The sequence below is a fragment of the Rhinolophus hipposideros genome (assembly GCF_964194185.1).
Source record: "Rhinolophus hipposideros genome assembly, chromosome: 7".
In the NCBI taxonomy this organism is placed as follows: domain Eukaryota; kingdom Metazoa; phylum Chordata; class Mammalia; order Chiroptera; family Rhinolophidae; genus Rhinolophus; species Rhinolophus hipposideros.
The window spans coordinates 72,944,570-72,962,741 of NC_138053.1; the positions used below are offsets into that span (position 1 = coordinate 72,944,570).

Genomic DNA, 18,172 nt, shown 5'->3' on the forward strand with positions numbered 1-18,172 from the left:
AGAAGAAACATAGAACAAAAAGAACCAGAAGGAAATTGTAGAACCAATACAATATCTAAACTAAAAATTCATGGGATTGGTTTAACAGGAAAAGAGAGATGAAATAGAAAAGAGTTTAGGAACTTAGATTTATCAACTGAAATGATCCCAACTAAAGAATAGAAAGAAACAAGATTGAAAAAGTGAACAAAGCCCCAGGGACAGGTTAAATAATAACAAATGGTGTAACACATGTATTATACAATAGAGACTCAAGGGGGAAAAAAGAGAAGAGAATAGGAAGAAAATATATTTGACAAAATTATGAGCCAAAATTTCCCAAACTTGGTGAATGACATAAATTTCTGAATAACCCTCAGGCTGGACAAATATAAAGGTGGCCATACTAGGGACACTGTAGTGAAACCATTAAAAACCAAGATAAAGGGTAAACGTGAAAGCAGGAAAAAAAATAGACAAATTACATACAAGGGAATAAAGATGCAATTAGTGAATGATTTAGAGATTACATAACCTAAAAGAGAACAAAAGAACATCTTGAAAGAACTGAAAAAATAAAACTGTCAACCCAGGATTTTACATATCTTGAAAAAAAATACTTTCATTTTTTTCCCTTTAATTTCTTTATAATATATATGACTGTATCAGCAAAAACTGGAATATAGTCTTCTGGAAGTTATAACATATATAGTTCTAACACATTTAACAGCTGTAGCAAAAAAAGTGGTGAAAAGAATAATTGGACCTACATAATTGAAACATTTCTACATATTACAAAATTTGGTACTATATTAAGAAAAGTTTAAAAAGCTAAGAATATGTTGCAATCACTACAGCAACCTCTAAAAATGCAAAAAAACAATAGAAAAATTTACACAGATTTTTAAAAATATTAAAATAAACCAAAATAGACAGGAAAGAAGGGATGGAGAAACAACATGATAAGGAAGGGAAAAATAAAAAACAAACAGTAAAATGGTAGATCTTAATCCAATCATATCAATAATCACATTAAATGGTCTAAACATTCTAATTAAAATGTAGGTATTGCCAGACTAGAAAAAAAACAAGATTTATTATACTCTACTTACAAGAGATACACTTAAAATACAGATTCAAGTTGACTATGAATGGATAGAAAAGATGTACCAATATAGCAATACACATATTTTTATAGCTGAAGTGGTTATATTAATATCAGAGAATGGATTTCAAGACAATGAGTATAATCAGCAAAAAGAAGGACATTTCACAATTATAAGAGGGCCAATTCATTGAGAAAATAAAACAATCATATTTGTGTTGTACTAAAAGCATACTGCAAATGAAGAAACATTAAAAAAAAATCCACTAAAACTCAATTAACAGCAAGGCTCTCTGGGATTTGAACCAAGACTCACTCCCTAGTTTCCCTCCTCCAACTCAGCAAGATGGAAACTCCAATCTGGATTACAGCAACCCAGGAAACAGGATTGCCTCTCCACGACTTCCTGGGAGAAGCAAGATGTCAGTACTTCTCATCCTGCCCCCAACTACAAGTTGCTGAAGCTACATTCTGGATAAGTGTACCTGAGATGTGGAGGCTCCCTTCTTTGGAACAGCACCCATTCATGGGATGAAGGCTATTATCTTGGGGACAACACCATAAAACATACTATTTTTATTATAATCTTAAAATGCCGCATTTCCAATGAGATTGGAGGGCTGTAATGTTTCCTCTGCCAAGTGCAAGCACTTTGTGAGGGGGAGGTCATAGGACCCTGTGAATCTCTGGAATGTTTTCTCTGTGAGTATGAAATAAAATTTGGTTTTAGTACCTTATGAGCTTTCAAAATTATTTGAAAATATCAAGAACTTCTAGGAAAAATTATTTTCACTGAATTAGTATTAAATCTGATATAAAGTTAATTTTTACTGTTTCAGAAAAAAACAAATTGTATGGCCATAATATTAAATGCCATTCCAGAATATTCTAGTCTTTAAGCAATATATTTATTAAAAATAGATAAAAACTTCTTGTCTGATAACCATTTAAGGACCCTTGAAAAGAACCTATAGAAAGCTTAGCAAATTTGCTATTCCCCACTAGGGCTATCTTTGAGCCGAAAAGAACAGAAGCCACAAAGAATGAGAGCCACAAACTTGTTTTGTATAGACTTTAATATTTGAAAAAAAAGACAGAAAATATAAAAATTATCAAAAAAAATCTTAAAAGGTTCATTTTGGGGCTAAATGCTAGCACTGTGACTTTTTTTCTTGTATTGATTTAAGGTAAAAAGCAAAAATCATGTTAAAAACACAGCAGCTACAGCTATCCAATATAAAGCCTACCTGCAAAAAGGCAGGACAAAATGAGCTGATTGAGCAAATATCCACATCATCACGACCTTTGTAACAAGTGTCACATGGTTTCAGTTCCTAAGATCTAAAATGATCATCTTGCATGCTTGGATTGTACTTCTTCAATAATCCACTGAATGCCATTCAAAAAACCAGTTAGAGTTTCAGCCTCTGTATCCTGGACCTAAGAGCAGATAAGAGAGACCATTATCGGTAGGAAACTAAGTCCAAAATCTTATGAGGGACATTTCTGTAGACACTACAAAAGCAAAAACAAAAACAAACAAAAGAAAACACTAAAAAAAAATCCCAGTAAACTTTGGATGAGTCACTCAAGTTTTGTCTTCTAGAGAGCTTAAATAAAAAATATAATCTCTTATGTCATAATTATTACTACCAATATGAAGCGTATTACTTATCTTGGATCATGGGAAGATCACCATTTCCATAACTTGTTTGTATGTATGAGGCAAAAAAAAATTCCTCCAAAAAGATCTACTTTGAAAAGGAAAACAGTTTTGAATGAATCCAGGTAGTCAGCGGATAAATATGATTTCTTATAAATATAAAGATGATGATAAAAATGTGTCTTTAAGCCTGCCCCTCCTCCTACGGTAAGCTAAAACTCCCACCACTCAGGAAGGCACACCTTTATTAGTAGCTTTCAAGCTGTGTTCCAAAGAGTCTCCAGGGCTTCACGGAATGGAGAGGGGAAAGAAGAAGAAAATTCTCTAATTTTTTCAGCAAAAGTATTTTCTTTATTTTACCTAGGGGCTTTCGTGTAAGGTTTCATTTGATGAAAAGATTCCATGTTAAAAGAAAATTTGGAGAGCAAGAAACTAAAAGGTGGAATCTGTATTTTTGATGGCCCTTAAAGCATAATACATAAATGCTGGAAAAAATCATGACAGTGGCATCTAAAATAAACAATCCCCGATTACTATCTCACTATATCCATGACAGGAGAGGCAAATGATCAGCTGTGACGTAAAAGATCAGAGAGGGAGCAAATGATCAGCTGAGACTTACTGACACCAATTAAATATCTCACACCAAGTAAGCTATTAAAACTGACTTTAGAATGCTATTTCATTAAAGAGGGTAAGGAGGAAAGAATAAAATCAAATAAAAAATAGAGTGAAATATAAAATAAGATTTTTCTCACTAGAGATGAAAGGATCTTACCATCCATGGTTGGTTTAGATGATTCAGATGCAGCTCATGGGCCAAATAAAAACAAGGCATTCTTTTTACACTCGCTTGAGAAATACAGGATAAAACCAGCATTGGTCTTTCTGAAGATCCAAAAGCTGGATCTGTCATTGCCATAATACGAGAAATTTCATCTTGCCATTGATGTCCTAAGGAATATAGTCAAAACTCTCAATTTGCATTACTTGTAATGATTTTTAAAATAATAAAATTAAAAACTAGCAAAACAAGGAAACCAAAAAATTACCAAGGTCCAAACATAAGAAACTACCTCTATTGCTTTGTTCATTTGCTGATTTGTTATAAAATTACATAATGTAGCCTTACGAGGGTAGGAATTTAGGTGAAATCAGAGGGGGGAAAAATCACAGTACCATTCAGATGTCTCTACAGTTTAAAAGCAAAAATACTTCAATGTATTTTCCTCTCAAATTCTGTAGCTATCACTACCCTTTACTTCAAAGATTTTAATTTCAAAAAATTTAAACATATAATTGGGTCTAGCTTTTTTTTCTGCAAATTGACAATCTTTGCCTTTCATAGGAGTGTGTAAATCACTGACATTTCGTGATATGCAGAATTCTAAAATGATCCCCAGTGACTTACACTCTTAAATAATCTCTTCCCCTTGAGTGTGGGGCAGTCTGCAAATAGGATGGAATAGCATTGCCGTGATTAGGCTGTATTATAAGACACAGTTGACTTTAAGAAATGGATATTGTCTTCAGTGAACCTGACCCAATCAAGTGAGCCCTTAAAAGGAATGAGGTTCTTCCTCCCTTGTGAGACATTCTTCACTGGATTTGAAGACAGAGGGAGTCACATGACAAGGAATGAAGATGGCCTCTAGAAGCTGAGAGCAGTCCCCAGCTAACAATCAGCAAGGAAACAGGGACCTCAGTCTACAACATTAAGGAACTGAATTCAGCCAATAAATAACTTGAGAGAGCTAGGAAGCATATTTCCACCCAGAGCCTCCAGAAAGGGATGCAACCATCTGACACCCTAATTTCAGCCTGTAAGATCCTAAGCTGAGAACCAGGCCATGCCATGATTAGACTTCTGACACAAAGAACTGTGAGCTACTAAATAGGTGGTTTAAGTCAATAGGTTGGAGATGATCTGTTATATGCTAACAGAAAACAAACATTTAATGTAATTATCAACACAGTACATTCAAATCTACAATAGACCTCTTGGATTTTGACTTGTTCCTCTGTTCTTTATTCTTTTTTCTCTTTTCCTGCCTTCTTATGGACTAAAGTTTTTAATGATTCTATTTTATCTTCACTACTGGCTTACTTAGTTATACCACTGTTACACTTTTATTTAGTGGTTGCTCAAGGATTTACATTTTAAACTTATACCAGCCTATCTTTAAGTAGTATTACATAACATCACATATAGAAGAAGCCTGTAATAGTATATTTCCATTTCTTCCCTTTCATGCTGTGTATTGTTATCATGTTTTACTTAAAAATATAATATGCCCACAATACATTGGTAGGTACTATTTTCCTTCGTATAATTATATTATTAAATTAAAATCAGAGAAAAAAGCTTTTATATATAGCTATTTGTTTCCATCCCAGAGTTCATTTCTTTTTGTAGATGCAATTTTCCAACTCGTATTGCATTGTCCTGCCTGAAGAGCTTACTTTAATACTTCTTCCATCACACATCTATCTGCTGATAATGAATTTTCTCAGATTTTGTTTGCCTTCATTTTTAATAGATTTTCTTAATGGATATAACATTTTCATCTCTTTGCAATATTACAAAGATTTCCCTTCATTGCCTTCTAGCTTACAGCAATTCTGTCAAGAAGTCTCTGTCCTTATCTTTGTCCCTCTATATGTATATTTCCTTTCACTTTGGCTATCTTCTAGATATTCTCTTTGTCTTTGGTTTTCATCAGTTTGGCTATGATATATCTAGATGTGTTTTTTATTTATCAGGTTTGGCGTTCTCTGAGAATCTTGGATCTGTGGCTTATTGTCTTTTAGTAATTTCAAAATAATTTTGGCCATTATGTGTTCAAAATTTTCTTTTTCCCTATTCTTACTCCCTTTGTTTGGGTCTCCAATTATACACATAAGTTAGACCAGGGGTTGGCATACTACATTCTGCAGATCTGTTTTTACAAAGAAAAGTTTTTGGAAAACACCCATGCTCATTAATTTACAAATTGTCTATGGCTACTCTTGTGCTATATAACTAACAGCAGAACTGAGTAACTGAGATCACATGTCTCATATGTCTAAAAGATTTACTACCTGGCCCTTCAAGAAAAAGTTTGCTGATCCGAGTTAGATCACTTGATAGGTTCTCCCAGCTCTTTGAGACTCTGTTCTCCACTCCTACTTTTTCTTCTTTGTGTTTTAAGTTGTATAATTTCAACTTATCTATCTTCAGGTACACTGAAGGTTCCCTTTGTTGATAAGTCCATTGAAGGACTGTTCACCTGCTATCATATTGTTCATATTTAGCATTTCCCTTTTACTCTTTCACAGCTTCTCTGCTGAAAATCCCTATCTGTTCACACATATTGTCCACCTTTTTCACTAGAGCCTTTAATTTATTCATAGTTATTTTAATGTTCCTTTCCGAGAGTGCCAATATCGAGGTGATCTCTGGGTCTGGTTCCATTGATGGCTTTATTTCTTGACAACGGTCATTTCATTTTGATTTTTTTGTCTCTACTATCTGGATAATTAAAACAATGGTAAAATTTTTCAGTTATCTGCATGAATTATTTGAATATGGCTAAAGAGGTCAAAACAGCAATAACAAAAAGTGCAGAAGCATACAACAAAAAAATTCTATGTAGTTATAGTATCTATTTTTGGTATGCATCAGAATTCTGTAGGTTCTTGTTTAAAATAAACAGATGCCCAAGAAACAATCCAAATCTATGAGTCATAATTAATGAGGGTAGGAATCAGGCAGCTGTGTTTTTAACAAGCTCCACAGGTGATCCTAATGCACATCAAGGTTTAAGAACCCACTATTAACAGGAATGGTCACAGAATCACATTGATAAAATTAACCAGTATATTCTTAAGAAGCCACAGCAAAGCCTAAAAACACATTCTCATTTGCTTTGCAAAGAAAGCACTTTTAAAAAGAAAATAAGATAATGCTTACTTTTATGAGCCTCAGCATTTGCAACATAGATGAAGCCATCAACAACTTCGCACACCTTCCGAATTTGTGGAATTACACTGTACTGGGTTCCTAGTTGATCATCCCCTTCATTCTGTAGACTGAACATCTTGTTAACTGCACTTGTATGCTCTTCTCTTGCTCTATCTCTTTCCTTTCTACAAGAAAAATATAAAAGTAAAACATAAGCAGACACCTAACAGGCTACATCCTCCAAAAATATTCCAGTGCTAATGTCTCAGATAAGTCACCAAGTAGGTAGCCTTACCTGGTAGTTGAATATAATATAAGGATGTTGAATTTATGTTGATTGCCCAATTGAAAATTGACTCCTGATCCAATACCTAAAGGAGAAAACTACAGTTATCAAAATAAGTCATTAATAAAGACAGTAAAAAATCAAATTGAAAAAGAAAAGTACCCAGTGTAAGCAAGAAGAGCAAACAAAATATTCTGACAAGTTATATATAGTTTTAGAATGAAATGTCCGTGTTGGAAAAAAGATGCTGTTTGCAATTTCCATTCACATTAGTAATAAAAATGTAAAGAACAAAAACTGCTAAGCTTATAACATTCATTTCCCTGTCATCATCACCATCATCATTAACTTTATCATCATATCCATCGCAGCTGCGTCATAACAGCTATTACTATTTATCCTCAGGACTAAGATGCATTTTCACATTTTCATGTTTCTCATTATTTTTATACTACCTGTATACACTCAATGAAATGACTTTTTCACCCCTCTGAAAAAGTGGTTTTAAATTAATGGGGAGTCACCAAATGGTAATTTAGAAAATTGAGGAAATATGGCAGATTTTTGGAATTAGACTTGGGTTAGAATCTTGAATTTGTCACATATAGCCATGTTTTTGTAAGCCTCAGTTTTGTCATCAAAATTTAGAAATAATACATACTTCTTAGAATTTTTATAAGCATTAAAAGAAATTACATATGTAAAACTGCTATTAGAGTGACGGGTAAATAACTAGCACTAAACAGTACTAACTTCTTATTACTTTGTATCAGAATCATTCAACATTGTTAGTTGTCCTTCTTCCTAAACCTCTTCCTTCTTGTGGATGTGTTAACATTCAGGGGCTGATTCTCCTCTTGCCTCTCAGGAAGATCCTTCTCTTCTTCCATGGCTCTACTTCCCTTTGATATATAAATGTCCTCTTAGATCACTCCATTTCTCTCCATCCTCACTCCCATCTTTTAGTCATCATCTCTCACCTGGACTCCTGCAATCACTTCAAACCAGTTTCTATATCCACTTTTGCCCCCTATTACCATTCTTCTGACAGCAGTTGGAGATTCATTAAAAACGCCTATCTAATTATGTCTCTTCCTTTCAAAGCTACTGCTCTTCAGATAAACAAAACGTTAATATAATCTGCCCCTACTTGCCTCATTAGGACAACTCTATCTTTCATATCCTAGTCCCTGCATTATAATCAATACAGTTATCCAAGTAAGCCATGCCATCTTATGTCACCATTCCAGGCAACAATATGCCGAGATTTTGGTGGCTGGTACTGCAAGCATATCAGACCAAGTGACTGACTCCTCTAGCCACAAGGTCTGGTGTACAACTCCCCCCCACACACACACCTCCCCCAAAGAGATCACAGAAACAAATTCTACCATGATCTTTGTTTTCATTGGTTTAATTTCCAGAGATTACCCTCTCAACTCATCTAACCTCAGCCTAGTATGCTCGTCATGCTGCTCTGTACCACCTTGCCAATGACCCATCCCTCTGTTCCTCCCTGATCTTGCAGGGTTTGAGGTGTAATTAGATTGACATTTTCAAACAATCATTGCAGCTACTGTTTGGAGAATGAAATTGCCATTTAATAATCAGCAAATTTCCCCATATCCCGAATCTTTTCTTGAAGCGTTCCTTGCGTCTCATGGCCTTACCTGAAATTGGCCTGCCCCTGAGTACTGCTTCTCTTGCAGTTGACTTTCAAGTAGCAAGGTTGCTTATTCTCTCACATCTCAAGGTTCTCTTTACTCCCCAGTAGCATGTCTTAACCATTATTCACCAATTCCATCTCTTTGAGACAAACACACCATTCAGCTATAGTATCGTCTCCACTTCCTTGACCTTGTCATTTATAAATCTCTCTTTGATACTCTCTTTCTCCCAACAGTCACCAAAGATTTCAGTCCCTGGTTCACAATCTTCCTCTCCATCCTCAGAAACTTCCAAGTCCATAAGGACTCAATGATTCCTAAATCTTGATTTCTAGCCAAGATCTTGCTCTTGAAATCTGGATGCACAAAGTAATCCAAAGTCATTTGTTCATTTTTTTCAAATATATATGGAGTGCCTACTGTGTGCATGGCACCTCAGATACAGCTAAGAATAAAGCTGACAAGATTCCTGCCCTAACAGACTTTCCATTCAAGTGGACTGCTTACAGCAGGCAGCTCTACTTGTATCTCTCAGCATTATCAAAGTCAACATATTCCAAAGAATGGCTGTCATTCTCCCTATACAGATTCTTCAAAAGCTTCTCTTTCTCTTCCTGTGTTTCCTTATCCTAGGAAATGGCACTATCATCCAATATGAAAACCACACCACAAACCTGGAATTATCCTCATTAATGCTAATTCTATATCCCTCATATTTTTGTCACAATATCATAGTGGTTTCTTAATGGCTCTACATGTCTTTACACACCCTTCTAATCAATTTCCCACTAAAGAGCCAGAGTGATCTTTCTAAAATGCAATCTGACCATCTCGCTCCTCAGCTTAAAATCTTTCAACAGCTTCTAAAGGCATAAGCATGGCATACAAGTGTCTTCTCACCTAGCCCCACTATAGACACAGAGAGGTACTTCAAATGTGTCATGCACACTGAACTTTGTGCTTTTAGAAATGTATTAGGTTGGTGCAAAAGTAACTGCAGTTTTTGCAATTATTTTTAACCTTTTAAACTGCAATTACTTTTGCACCAACCTAATAGTTCTGTGCCTAGAATACTTTTACGCTTTTTGTTTCACTGCCTACTCCTTCTCATCCTAATGACTCGTGTGAGGCATCCTCCTCAATGTGGAGCCTTCTCTGACGCTTATCTTTTTACCCAGTAGCTAATTATGTTACATTCGAATCACCTGTACACTTGCCTCTGCCCTCACCTAGAGCAAGTATCTTCAGGGCAGACAAAGACTTCTGATGTGGCTTATTTTAAATCCCTGCATCTTAGCATCTAAAGGTGCGCTAAATAAATTAATAAGTATAAGCCAGATTATACTGTTATTTATATTTATTATATATCCTGCTTAGCATCTAACTACATGGTTGCTACTGGTTTCTTTCCATAGAAAGAAGGGGAAGGTGATAATTTAGCTTTTTTGAAATTTCTATATATAGTATATGAAAGTACTTTGCACATAATAGATACTGAATGGTTTTCGCTGTTAACATTCTTTGAAAATATGGTACATACTGAACAAATACAACATTTTGGCAACATACGATTTACTTTCACATAATCTTATATTCTGGATTACACAAACTTGAGGAAATAAGAGGAAGCTTACCTCTTATAAAAAGTAAATTAATTCTCAGTCAATTGGGAACTGGGGGTCTCCCACTCACCAAATCACTGAATTTCATAACACGAAAGAGTTAATTAAAATGACTTTCTTTCTATTTAACATTAGTGTCAAACTCCAAGTGTTGAATTATTATGTACTGTAGATTAATATAAAAATTACCATCAATCTGCCTCTGAGGCAAGCCAGCTGTTGGGCAAAGTTCCTCAGAAGACATCAAACTCAACACCAAAGATGTATTCAGTTCTTCCAAACCTGGTCCAAACATAGCAAATCGTGGTTCATTTTGAATGATCAATGAGTGTAAAAATGAGGTGACAGCTCCATACATAGGACGGCTAGATTTCGACGATCTTCTGGTATATGGACAGCACATTTTATAGCTGTATAAAATTGTCGCAATTAGAAAATTAACACAGAAAAAACTTACTAAGCTAGTTATTCACTCAACTATAATGTATTGAGAATTTGCTAGACACACAGGCTACAATGACTATACAGTTCTAATCCTCATGGAGGGCAGTGGAGGACAGACCCCATTATAACATGTATGCCAATACATGTTACAGGAAAAAGCAAAAGGCATGATGGGAGCAGTAGTGGTCCAGAAGCTAAGAAAGTTCTTCCACAGGAGTGGTTACTTACTTTCTAATCTTTCCTTTAGATTCTCTCATGGAACACTGGGTCTAACACTTGTTTTAATGGTTGAAATCCACTACATAGAGCAGTGATTCTCAATCTGGGGAGATTTTTCTTCCCCTATCTGCCGCACCCCAGGAAGTATTTGGCAATGTCTGGAGACATCACAACAGTGGGGCGGTACTACTGGTATCTAGCAGGGAGAGGCCGGGAATGATGCATCCTACATTGCACACGACAGTTCCCATAACATCTAGTCCAATATGTCAATAGCACCAAGATTGAGGAACACAGCACTGAAGATAAACTACACAGGTAGTGGGCACAAATGTCCTAGCAGTTAAAAAAAAGAAATAACTAAGGGGACAACCAAATTTCTTAGGTACTTCCTATTAACAGCCTCAAATGTAACACTTCAGTAAGTGTTAAGTATGCAGGGAGGCTCAAATATTCCTTATAGATAACCTAGCAAATTAAGAATCATGTAAAAGAAACAACTCAGTTCCTTTCAATAGCTACGAATTTCTAAACTAGCAATTACACGTTATTAAAAATTACAACAAAATTACCCAAGTTAAAATAAAACCAGAAGTCCTTTAACTAAATCAATAAGGTAGACAATTACTAACTTAACAATATAATCATCTTTATTTAGGAACCCTGTAACTCAAGAATGACGTAAAAAAAACAATTTTGAAGCTAGGTAGATCTGCCCAAGCCTCACCACTTTAATTATATAAGCCATTTATAGTCTGAACTTCAGTTTTTTCAAACGCATTATATGAGCAATAACAATCAACCAAAGGTTGTAAGGATGAGAAATAATTTTTAAGATCACAAAGGTAGTTAGTTACTACAATTATTACTATCCCCGGGGAAAATGTGGTTCCACAGCATCTGATACACTTGATGCTATGGTTGGTTGTGGGAGAATAAAGAGGTAATGACCAGCAAGTGAGAGTACCATAGCACTTGTTGAAAATATATGTAACAATACATAATGTGCATTTTAATCAAGCACTCTCACAAGACTTCATATAATGCCATCTGGAGTAGAAATAAGGAAATATCCTGAATAACTTAAATAAAATATGTAGAAAATCCTGTATGTAGCTACTAAATCTAGCACAGCAAAACAATTCTAAATATTATTTTCATTGTATTTACAATGCCTTAAATGTGGGGCTTTCAATAAAGCAGGTTATATCCAGATCCAAAGACATTATATTTTTAAGATAGCATGATGAGGTTCCGATCTGAATAGCCCCTATGAGCTATATGATCTTAGGCAAACCCACAACCACTCTGAACCTCAATTCCATATCCACAACACATGGATAATACCTCCTTATTAGGCGAGGATTAAATAAATGTACATAAAGCAACCCTCATAGAATCTAGTTGGTCAATAACATTAATTATCTCAGCTACATGATATCTGGAGATGTTAGTGCTTTGGGTAGTAACAAAAATCTTATTTCCCAGAAGCTTGAGAATGATTTTCTTTCCTGCCAAAGAACTGCTCTCTGATCTCTGGCCATTCCTTTTCTGGATATGGAAAAGTATTTACTATTTAACAAAATGACAAGTATTCTAAGGATAATGAAATTTTTATGAAGAGTTTCACTTCTTGCCATATGAACTATCTATATTATTCAAATACTCTAGTCAGGCATCACAGGGAAATAACAAAATGTGAAAGTTGAAAGGGTTCCATGAAGGAAGTAATTTAACTTAACCCCCAATTTTTACAAAAGGACACTTAAACCCAAAATCTATGAAACAAATTAAATTAGTACCATTTCCCCAAAAATAAGACCTAGCTGGACAATCAGTTCTAATGTGTCTTTTGGAACAAAAATTAATGTGAGACCCGGTATTATATTATATTATATAAGACCCGGTCTTACTATTTTACTATACTGTATTTTATTATTTTACTATAAAATAGTAAAATAAGACCCGATCTTAAATTAATTTTTGCTCCAAAAGATGCATTACAGTTGATCGTCCGGCTAGGTCTTATTTTGGGGGAAACACAGTTGCAGTACTACTGCCTTGCAATACAGCCAAATTAAATATCTTCTCTTTAAATTCACAAAACTAGATACTTACACTGACATGTAGTCAAACAAAGCACCGTCAGTGACCTCAGATACAGGCTTTTTTAATATTTCTAGATCAGGAAGAGACTTCCAGTCAACAGAAGACCAAGAAGGAAGATCCCGCAACAGAAAATATCTCCACAGAATTGGATCTCGTACAGTTTCATTCCAATAATGACTTGTACTTCCCAACTGACACAGATCATGAGGTGAAAGAAATGACAAAATATACAGCTGTACATCAATCTGAAACAGAGAAAAGCAAGTAGATAAAAGGGATGAATAATTTGGAAATTAATCTTTGGACATCTTTTGACAATTACAAAAAATTATATTATACTAGGAAAACCAAAGGTCAACTGAATAGTCTGTCTTGTTATTTAAATCTATCATGACAAATTACAAAATTAAAAAAGAATTATATAGATAACCAAAGATCAACTTAAGTCAGTATTTTTAATAATTAGATATATCATTCTGATATTTCCCTATAAGAATGTCAGAATAATTAAATATATCATTCTGATATTTTCCTACCATCAGGAGAGACTCCTAACTGAACACTTAATTTTTGAAACATTGAAAAACATTTCTGAAAAACCAACCATTGTTCTGGTATTTTTCAAGCAAAATAATGAGCTCATTTTCTTCTCGTGGATATTTGTCCACACCATTTGAGTAAATTACTTAAGGAAATAATTTATTCTTCAACATAAAAGCTTTATCAAGCAGATAAACTTCTGATTTTATCAATTCAAGAATAAATCTGTCATCTGAGTTCCTCTATAAAATCTATTAAATTATTTCCAAGGAGTTCTGCGAAGGGGAGAACCTTGGAGGCATTCCAAGCCTGCAGTTTTCAATTTCTGAAGGACGTCAGGGGGAGGTATCAATAGTCCAGGTGAGATACATAATTTTAATAATTTCTAAGAATTTCTCCTCTCTCCATTTTCCGATCTACCTGAAAAGTTTAACAATAAAGGATGTGTGTGATTCTTGTGGCCTGTTGTGACTTGAGGCACTTGTAACTTAGTCCTTTATTTTCCAATGCGTGGAAATTCTGTTACTTGAAGTACGTGCTAAGGTAACAGCTGCGAGATCCTGTGAGCGTTTTCCGTCTCTCCCCTGCGTTTCGGTACACTGAGCTTTGGATACAAGATGCTGAGCACGCGGGATGCTTTCCCCAAGCTAACCAGAAAGTCTGGAATGGTCTCCGTATCGTCTTAAGCTGACGTTCAGGGTGTCCTCGTCCCAAGACCTGTTTGGGGGTAGAAAACCTGCGGGCTCGACACCAGGGAGCCCCCTACAGGTGAGTTCCGCTGCCACCTTCGGCCCGGCTGCGGAGCTCCGGACCCAACGCCAGGGCGTTTCTGGTCAACTGTTGCTCCCAGGTAACGACCCTGCCCGGAAGGGCTGCAGGGACGTGGCCAGACGCAGACCGGGGCGCTGGGAGGTCCCCAGGCCCCTGGAGGTCGCCCGGGCGAGCACCCCACCCAGCCCGGCCGCTCCGTTCTCCGCGGCGGGCGGCCAACGCTCACCGGCAACCGCGTCAGGGTACTGGCCTCCACATCCACTTCCTCATCCGCCTCCTCGCGGGAGGCGCTCGGCGCCGTCCGCTCCTTGCCCACCGACTGCCAGAAGCTCCTCCAGCCGCTGAGGATAGCCGCCTCCAAGCGGGCCCAGTCGCTGTGATGGGGCTGAGGGGAGACGCCTCCGCTGCGCGGCTCGCTTCCCGCCATGGCTGCCGGCGCCGCGCGTGAACCACCGCAGGTTCACACGGACGTGTCCGCCTCCTGGGCCCGCCCGCCGCCCGCCGCTCCAGCGGGCCAGCCGGTCCCAGCGCGTCCGCCTCCAGAGCCCGGAAAGGAACGCAGGAGCGGTGGCGCGGCGGGGCGTGGCCGCGGTCCACGCTGGAAGCTCCGGCCCGCGATCACTGCCCCTTCACTTCAGACCTTAACCTCTGCCTCCCTAGCTTCACCCGGTGCTATAAACGTCTCTTGCTCCTTTGTAACGTCGTTTCTTCACCCAAGATTTCCCGCCTATCTGGGTCCCATTTCCACTTTGCCTGGACCTAGGCAACTCAACTCCTACGTGTTTAATAGATGGGCCTTTTATTATCATTTGTATAATAACCAATTACTTCTCAGCACAGCCATACTCGAATAGATATGGGTTTTTGCTTTGTTTTTTTTTTTGAATGGTTGTTTTCCAATTTACCGTTTGTTTTCTTGAGGATTAACACAAATTGACACCAAAGAGGAGATTGGAAGCTCCATCATTAAGGACGTTATGCCAAAATGAGTCTAGTTCCACTATATATTATATATATATATATATATATATATATATACATATATATATAATATATATATTATATATATACATACATATAATATATATACATAATATATATTATATATATGTATGTTTTAAAAATTGCTGAACATATTGTATTGTAAGGGTGAAATTCAGGGAATCAATAACGCAGTTAGACTTAGCTAGTTTGCAGTGTAACTCACCGCATAGCTGGCTATCTAGCCACCTGTAATTAGACTTAGTTTGTTTGCAGTTTGATTCATTCTGATAATCGTTTGTTTTCTTTGTTTCTCCCCTCACCGATTAACTGAAGAACTCGGTTTGTTCCCTTTCTCAAGTAAACCCATACCTCGTTAATTAACATCGTAACCTGGGAAAAAGCAATTTCTTAATCCTCAGGCACCTAAACACTGGAATCCAATGTACAACTTCTTGCAGTTTTTACTAGTGATGCATTCAAGTCCCAGCCCTCCATGGCCAAATCCAAGTCCAGAGTCCGGAGATAACATCATCTTCAAACAAACCAGACCCTAAGAAGGACATCAGTCCTCAACTTGCCTGACCAACTCCGCCTTTCCTATACAAGAAAAAGCTAACCTGAAGTTAGATGCAGCTGTCCACTCTGATTCTGGATTCTGCCCAGGCAACCTCACCACTCCAGTGTTTCTCAACTTACTACCTGAGGCAGCTGTCATCTTTGGACACTGCCATGGGCATTTTCTCTCTACCCTAACTTTAATAAAACCTTTCTTTACTCTCCCACTTTATAGTCTGTGAATACTTTCACCTTTTGCGAATGACCAGGGGTTAATTCCATGCCACGACATTTTGGTGATCCCATAAAAGGGTAGCAAAATATGCTACGGTGTTTCCCCCAAAATAAGACCTAGCCAGACAATGAGCTCTGTTGCGCCTTTTGGAGCAAAAATTAATATAAGACCCGGTCTTATTTTTGTATAAGACTGGGTCTACATAAGACTGGGTATAATATATAATACCAGGACTTATATTAATTTTTGCTCCAAAAGACGCATTATAGCTGATTGTTTGGCTAGGTCTTATTTTCGGGGAAACACGATATGTAGCATAAGAAACCAGATACGGTATTGTTGAAATCCCACTAGTGAGTTTTTTATCTCTTAAAACTTGTCCATTTTACTTCCTTTATCTAGCCTTACTTTAAAAGGGCTTTAAGAAACTATACCATAGCCCACATTATCTATTATATTGAAATGGTATGGTCTCTATTGGTAGGAAGGACACAAATACTTATGTGTCAGTCATTTTCAAATAGATTACCTCATTTAATCTAATCCAAGAACACTGCTCAAAAACCAGATCTCTGCTCCTTAAAGGAACACTTCAATCTGATGTTATAAATAGCATATAATTTAAAGTCTTTAGGATTATTCAATAAAGAACAAGATAGCATTATCTGTTATACCATCCGATAAGAAAAATAACCCAGTGGTTTTAAAAGTTCCAGTCCTAAGAATGGAGATAGTAATAGTTACGTAGATCTCTACATAATCTGGTTTCAACTCATTGTCAATCAGTAATTGCTTACAATATCCAGGACATGTAAATTTCCATTCTTTGCGAAGATATTCAAATATGGAAATTCTAAATTTTCCAATCAACTGCTGTCCACCATTGTTTTATTATCTCAATTGTCAAAATATTCTCTCACATGTAACCCAAATCACTGGTTAAAAATTAATTCCATTTTTTATAGTCTTCATAATATAAGACTGGATCAGCGACTTTATAAAACTATTAACATCCTTAAGGATCATGATAGGCTATAGGGAACATATACATAAATTACGTGTATATATACAAATATTTAAATACGTAACATATATTTAACATATATTCACCTATACCTCTCTACACATCTGTTATATCTGGGGATCTACATGTGAAATAACAGAAATCCAGTAAAGCCCAATAACTGAAGTTCTGTGAGATCTGAATTTGAAGTCTCATTCTTTGTCTTGCATGCTACTGCCAGAAACCAATAACCAATCCAATTGCATGCTTAGTTCTGAGAGGCTATCCGAGAAGAAAGAGAACCATGAAATGATTTAACCATTTGTCATTTCTCCTCCCTCTGTAGGAGCAAGAAAGAACTAGCACGAGAAAAAAAACACCAATTCAAGTATGAAGTAGTGAAATGATTCTTGGTTCTCTTACAAAGCAATGTATTTGTAAATGAATGATTTAAATATCATATTACGGCAAATTTTGAATATGCATAGGAAGGTGCATAATAAAACCCCAAGTAACCACTAGAAAAGAGTCAACAGTTAGCAACACGGTCAATCTTGCTCCATCACTTTCTCCACCTAATACACACATCCCCCAATCTGGAGTATTATTTTTAAGCAAACCCCACACATATCTTTTCGTCCCTAAATATCTCAGTATGTCTTTAAAAAATAAGGCAACTTTTAAGAAACATAAGCACTGTGTCATTTATCAAACCTAAACAACTTTCTTTAAAATCACCAAATATCAGGTCAGTGATTAGCTTCCCCATCAGCCTTGAATTTTGTTTTTCACATTTGGTTTGTTTGAATCATGACCCAAAGAAGATCCACATTGCATTTGGTTGGCATACTCCTAAAACTTTTTCATTCTATTGGCTCCCCCTCCTTTATTTTCCCTTGCAATTTGTCAAGTCTTTCCAGACTTTCCTCATGATTCCAATGGTGTCTTTAACACATTCCTCTATCCCAGGCTTGATCAAATTTAGGTTGGTTTTGTAAAATATCTTGGATTGGGAGCTGCTAGTCATCCTTTATATTCAGACTGATC

At 36.5% G+C, this 18,172-nt stretch overlaps 1 protein-coding gene across 2 annotated transcripts; it reads right to left on the reverse strand.

The window, feature by feature from the left end:
• Positions 1–611: 611 nt before the first annotated feature.
• On the reverse strand, positions 612–14,896 carry FBXO4 (F-box protein 4). 2 transcript variants are annotated; one of them, XM_081053961.1, is made up of 7 exons: positions 14,599–14,896; positions 13,047–13,282; positions 10,455–10,675; positions 6,986–7,061; positions 6,700–6,875; positions 3,526–3,701; positions 612–2,524 (listed from the first exon to the last, which is right to left on the reverse strand). In XM_081053961.1, the coding sequence occupies exons 1-7, from the start codon at positions 14,773–14,775 to the stop codon at positions 2,435–2,437; spliced, it is 1,152 nt and encodes a 383-aa protein (XP_080910087.1). In that variant the 5' UTR covers positions 14,776–14,896; the 3' UTR covers positions 612–2,434. The 2 variants fall into 2 exon arrangements, with proteins under 2 accessions (XP_080910087.1, XP_080910086.1); XM_081053960.1 differs by having other exon boundaries at positions 14,575–14,896.
• Positions 14,897–18,172: the final 3,276 nt, after the last annotated feature.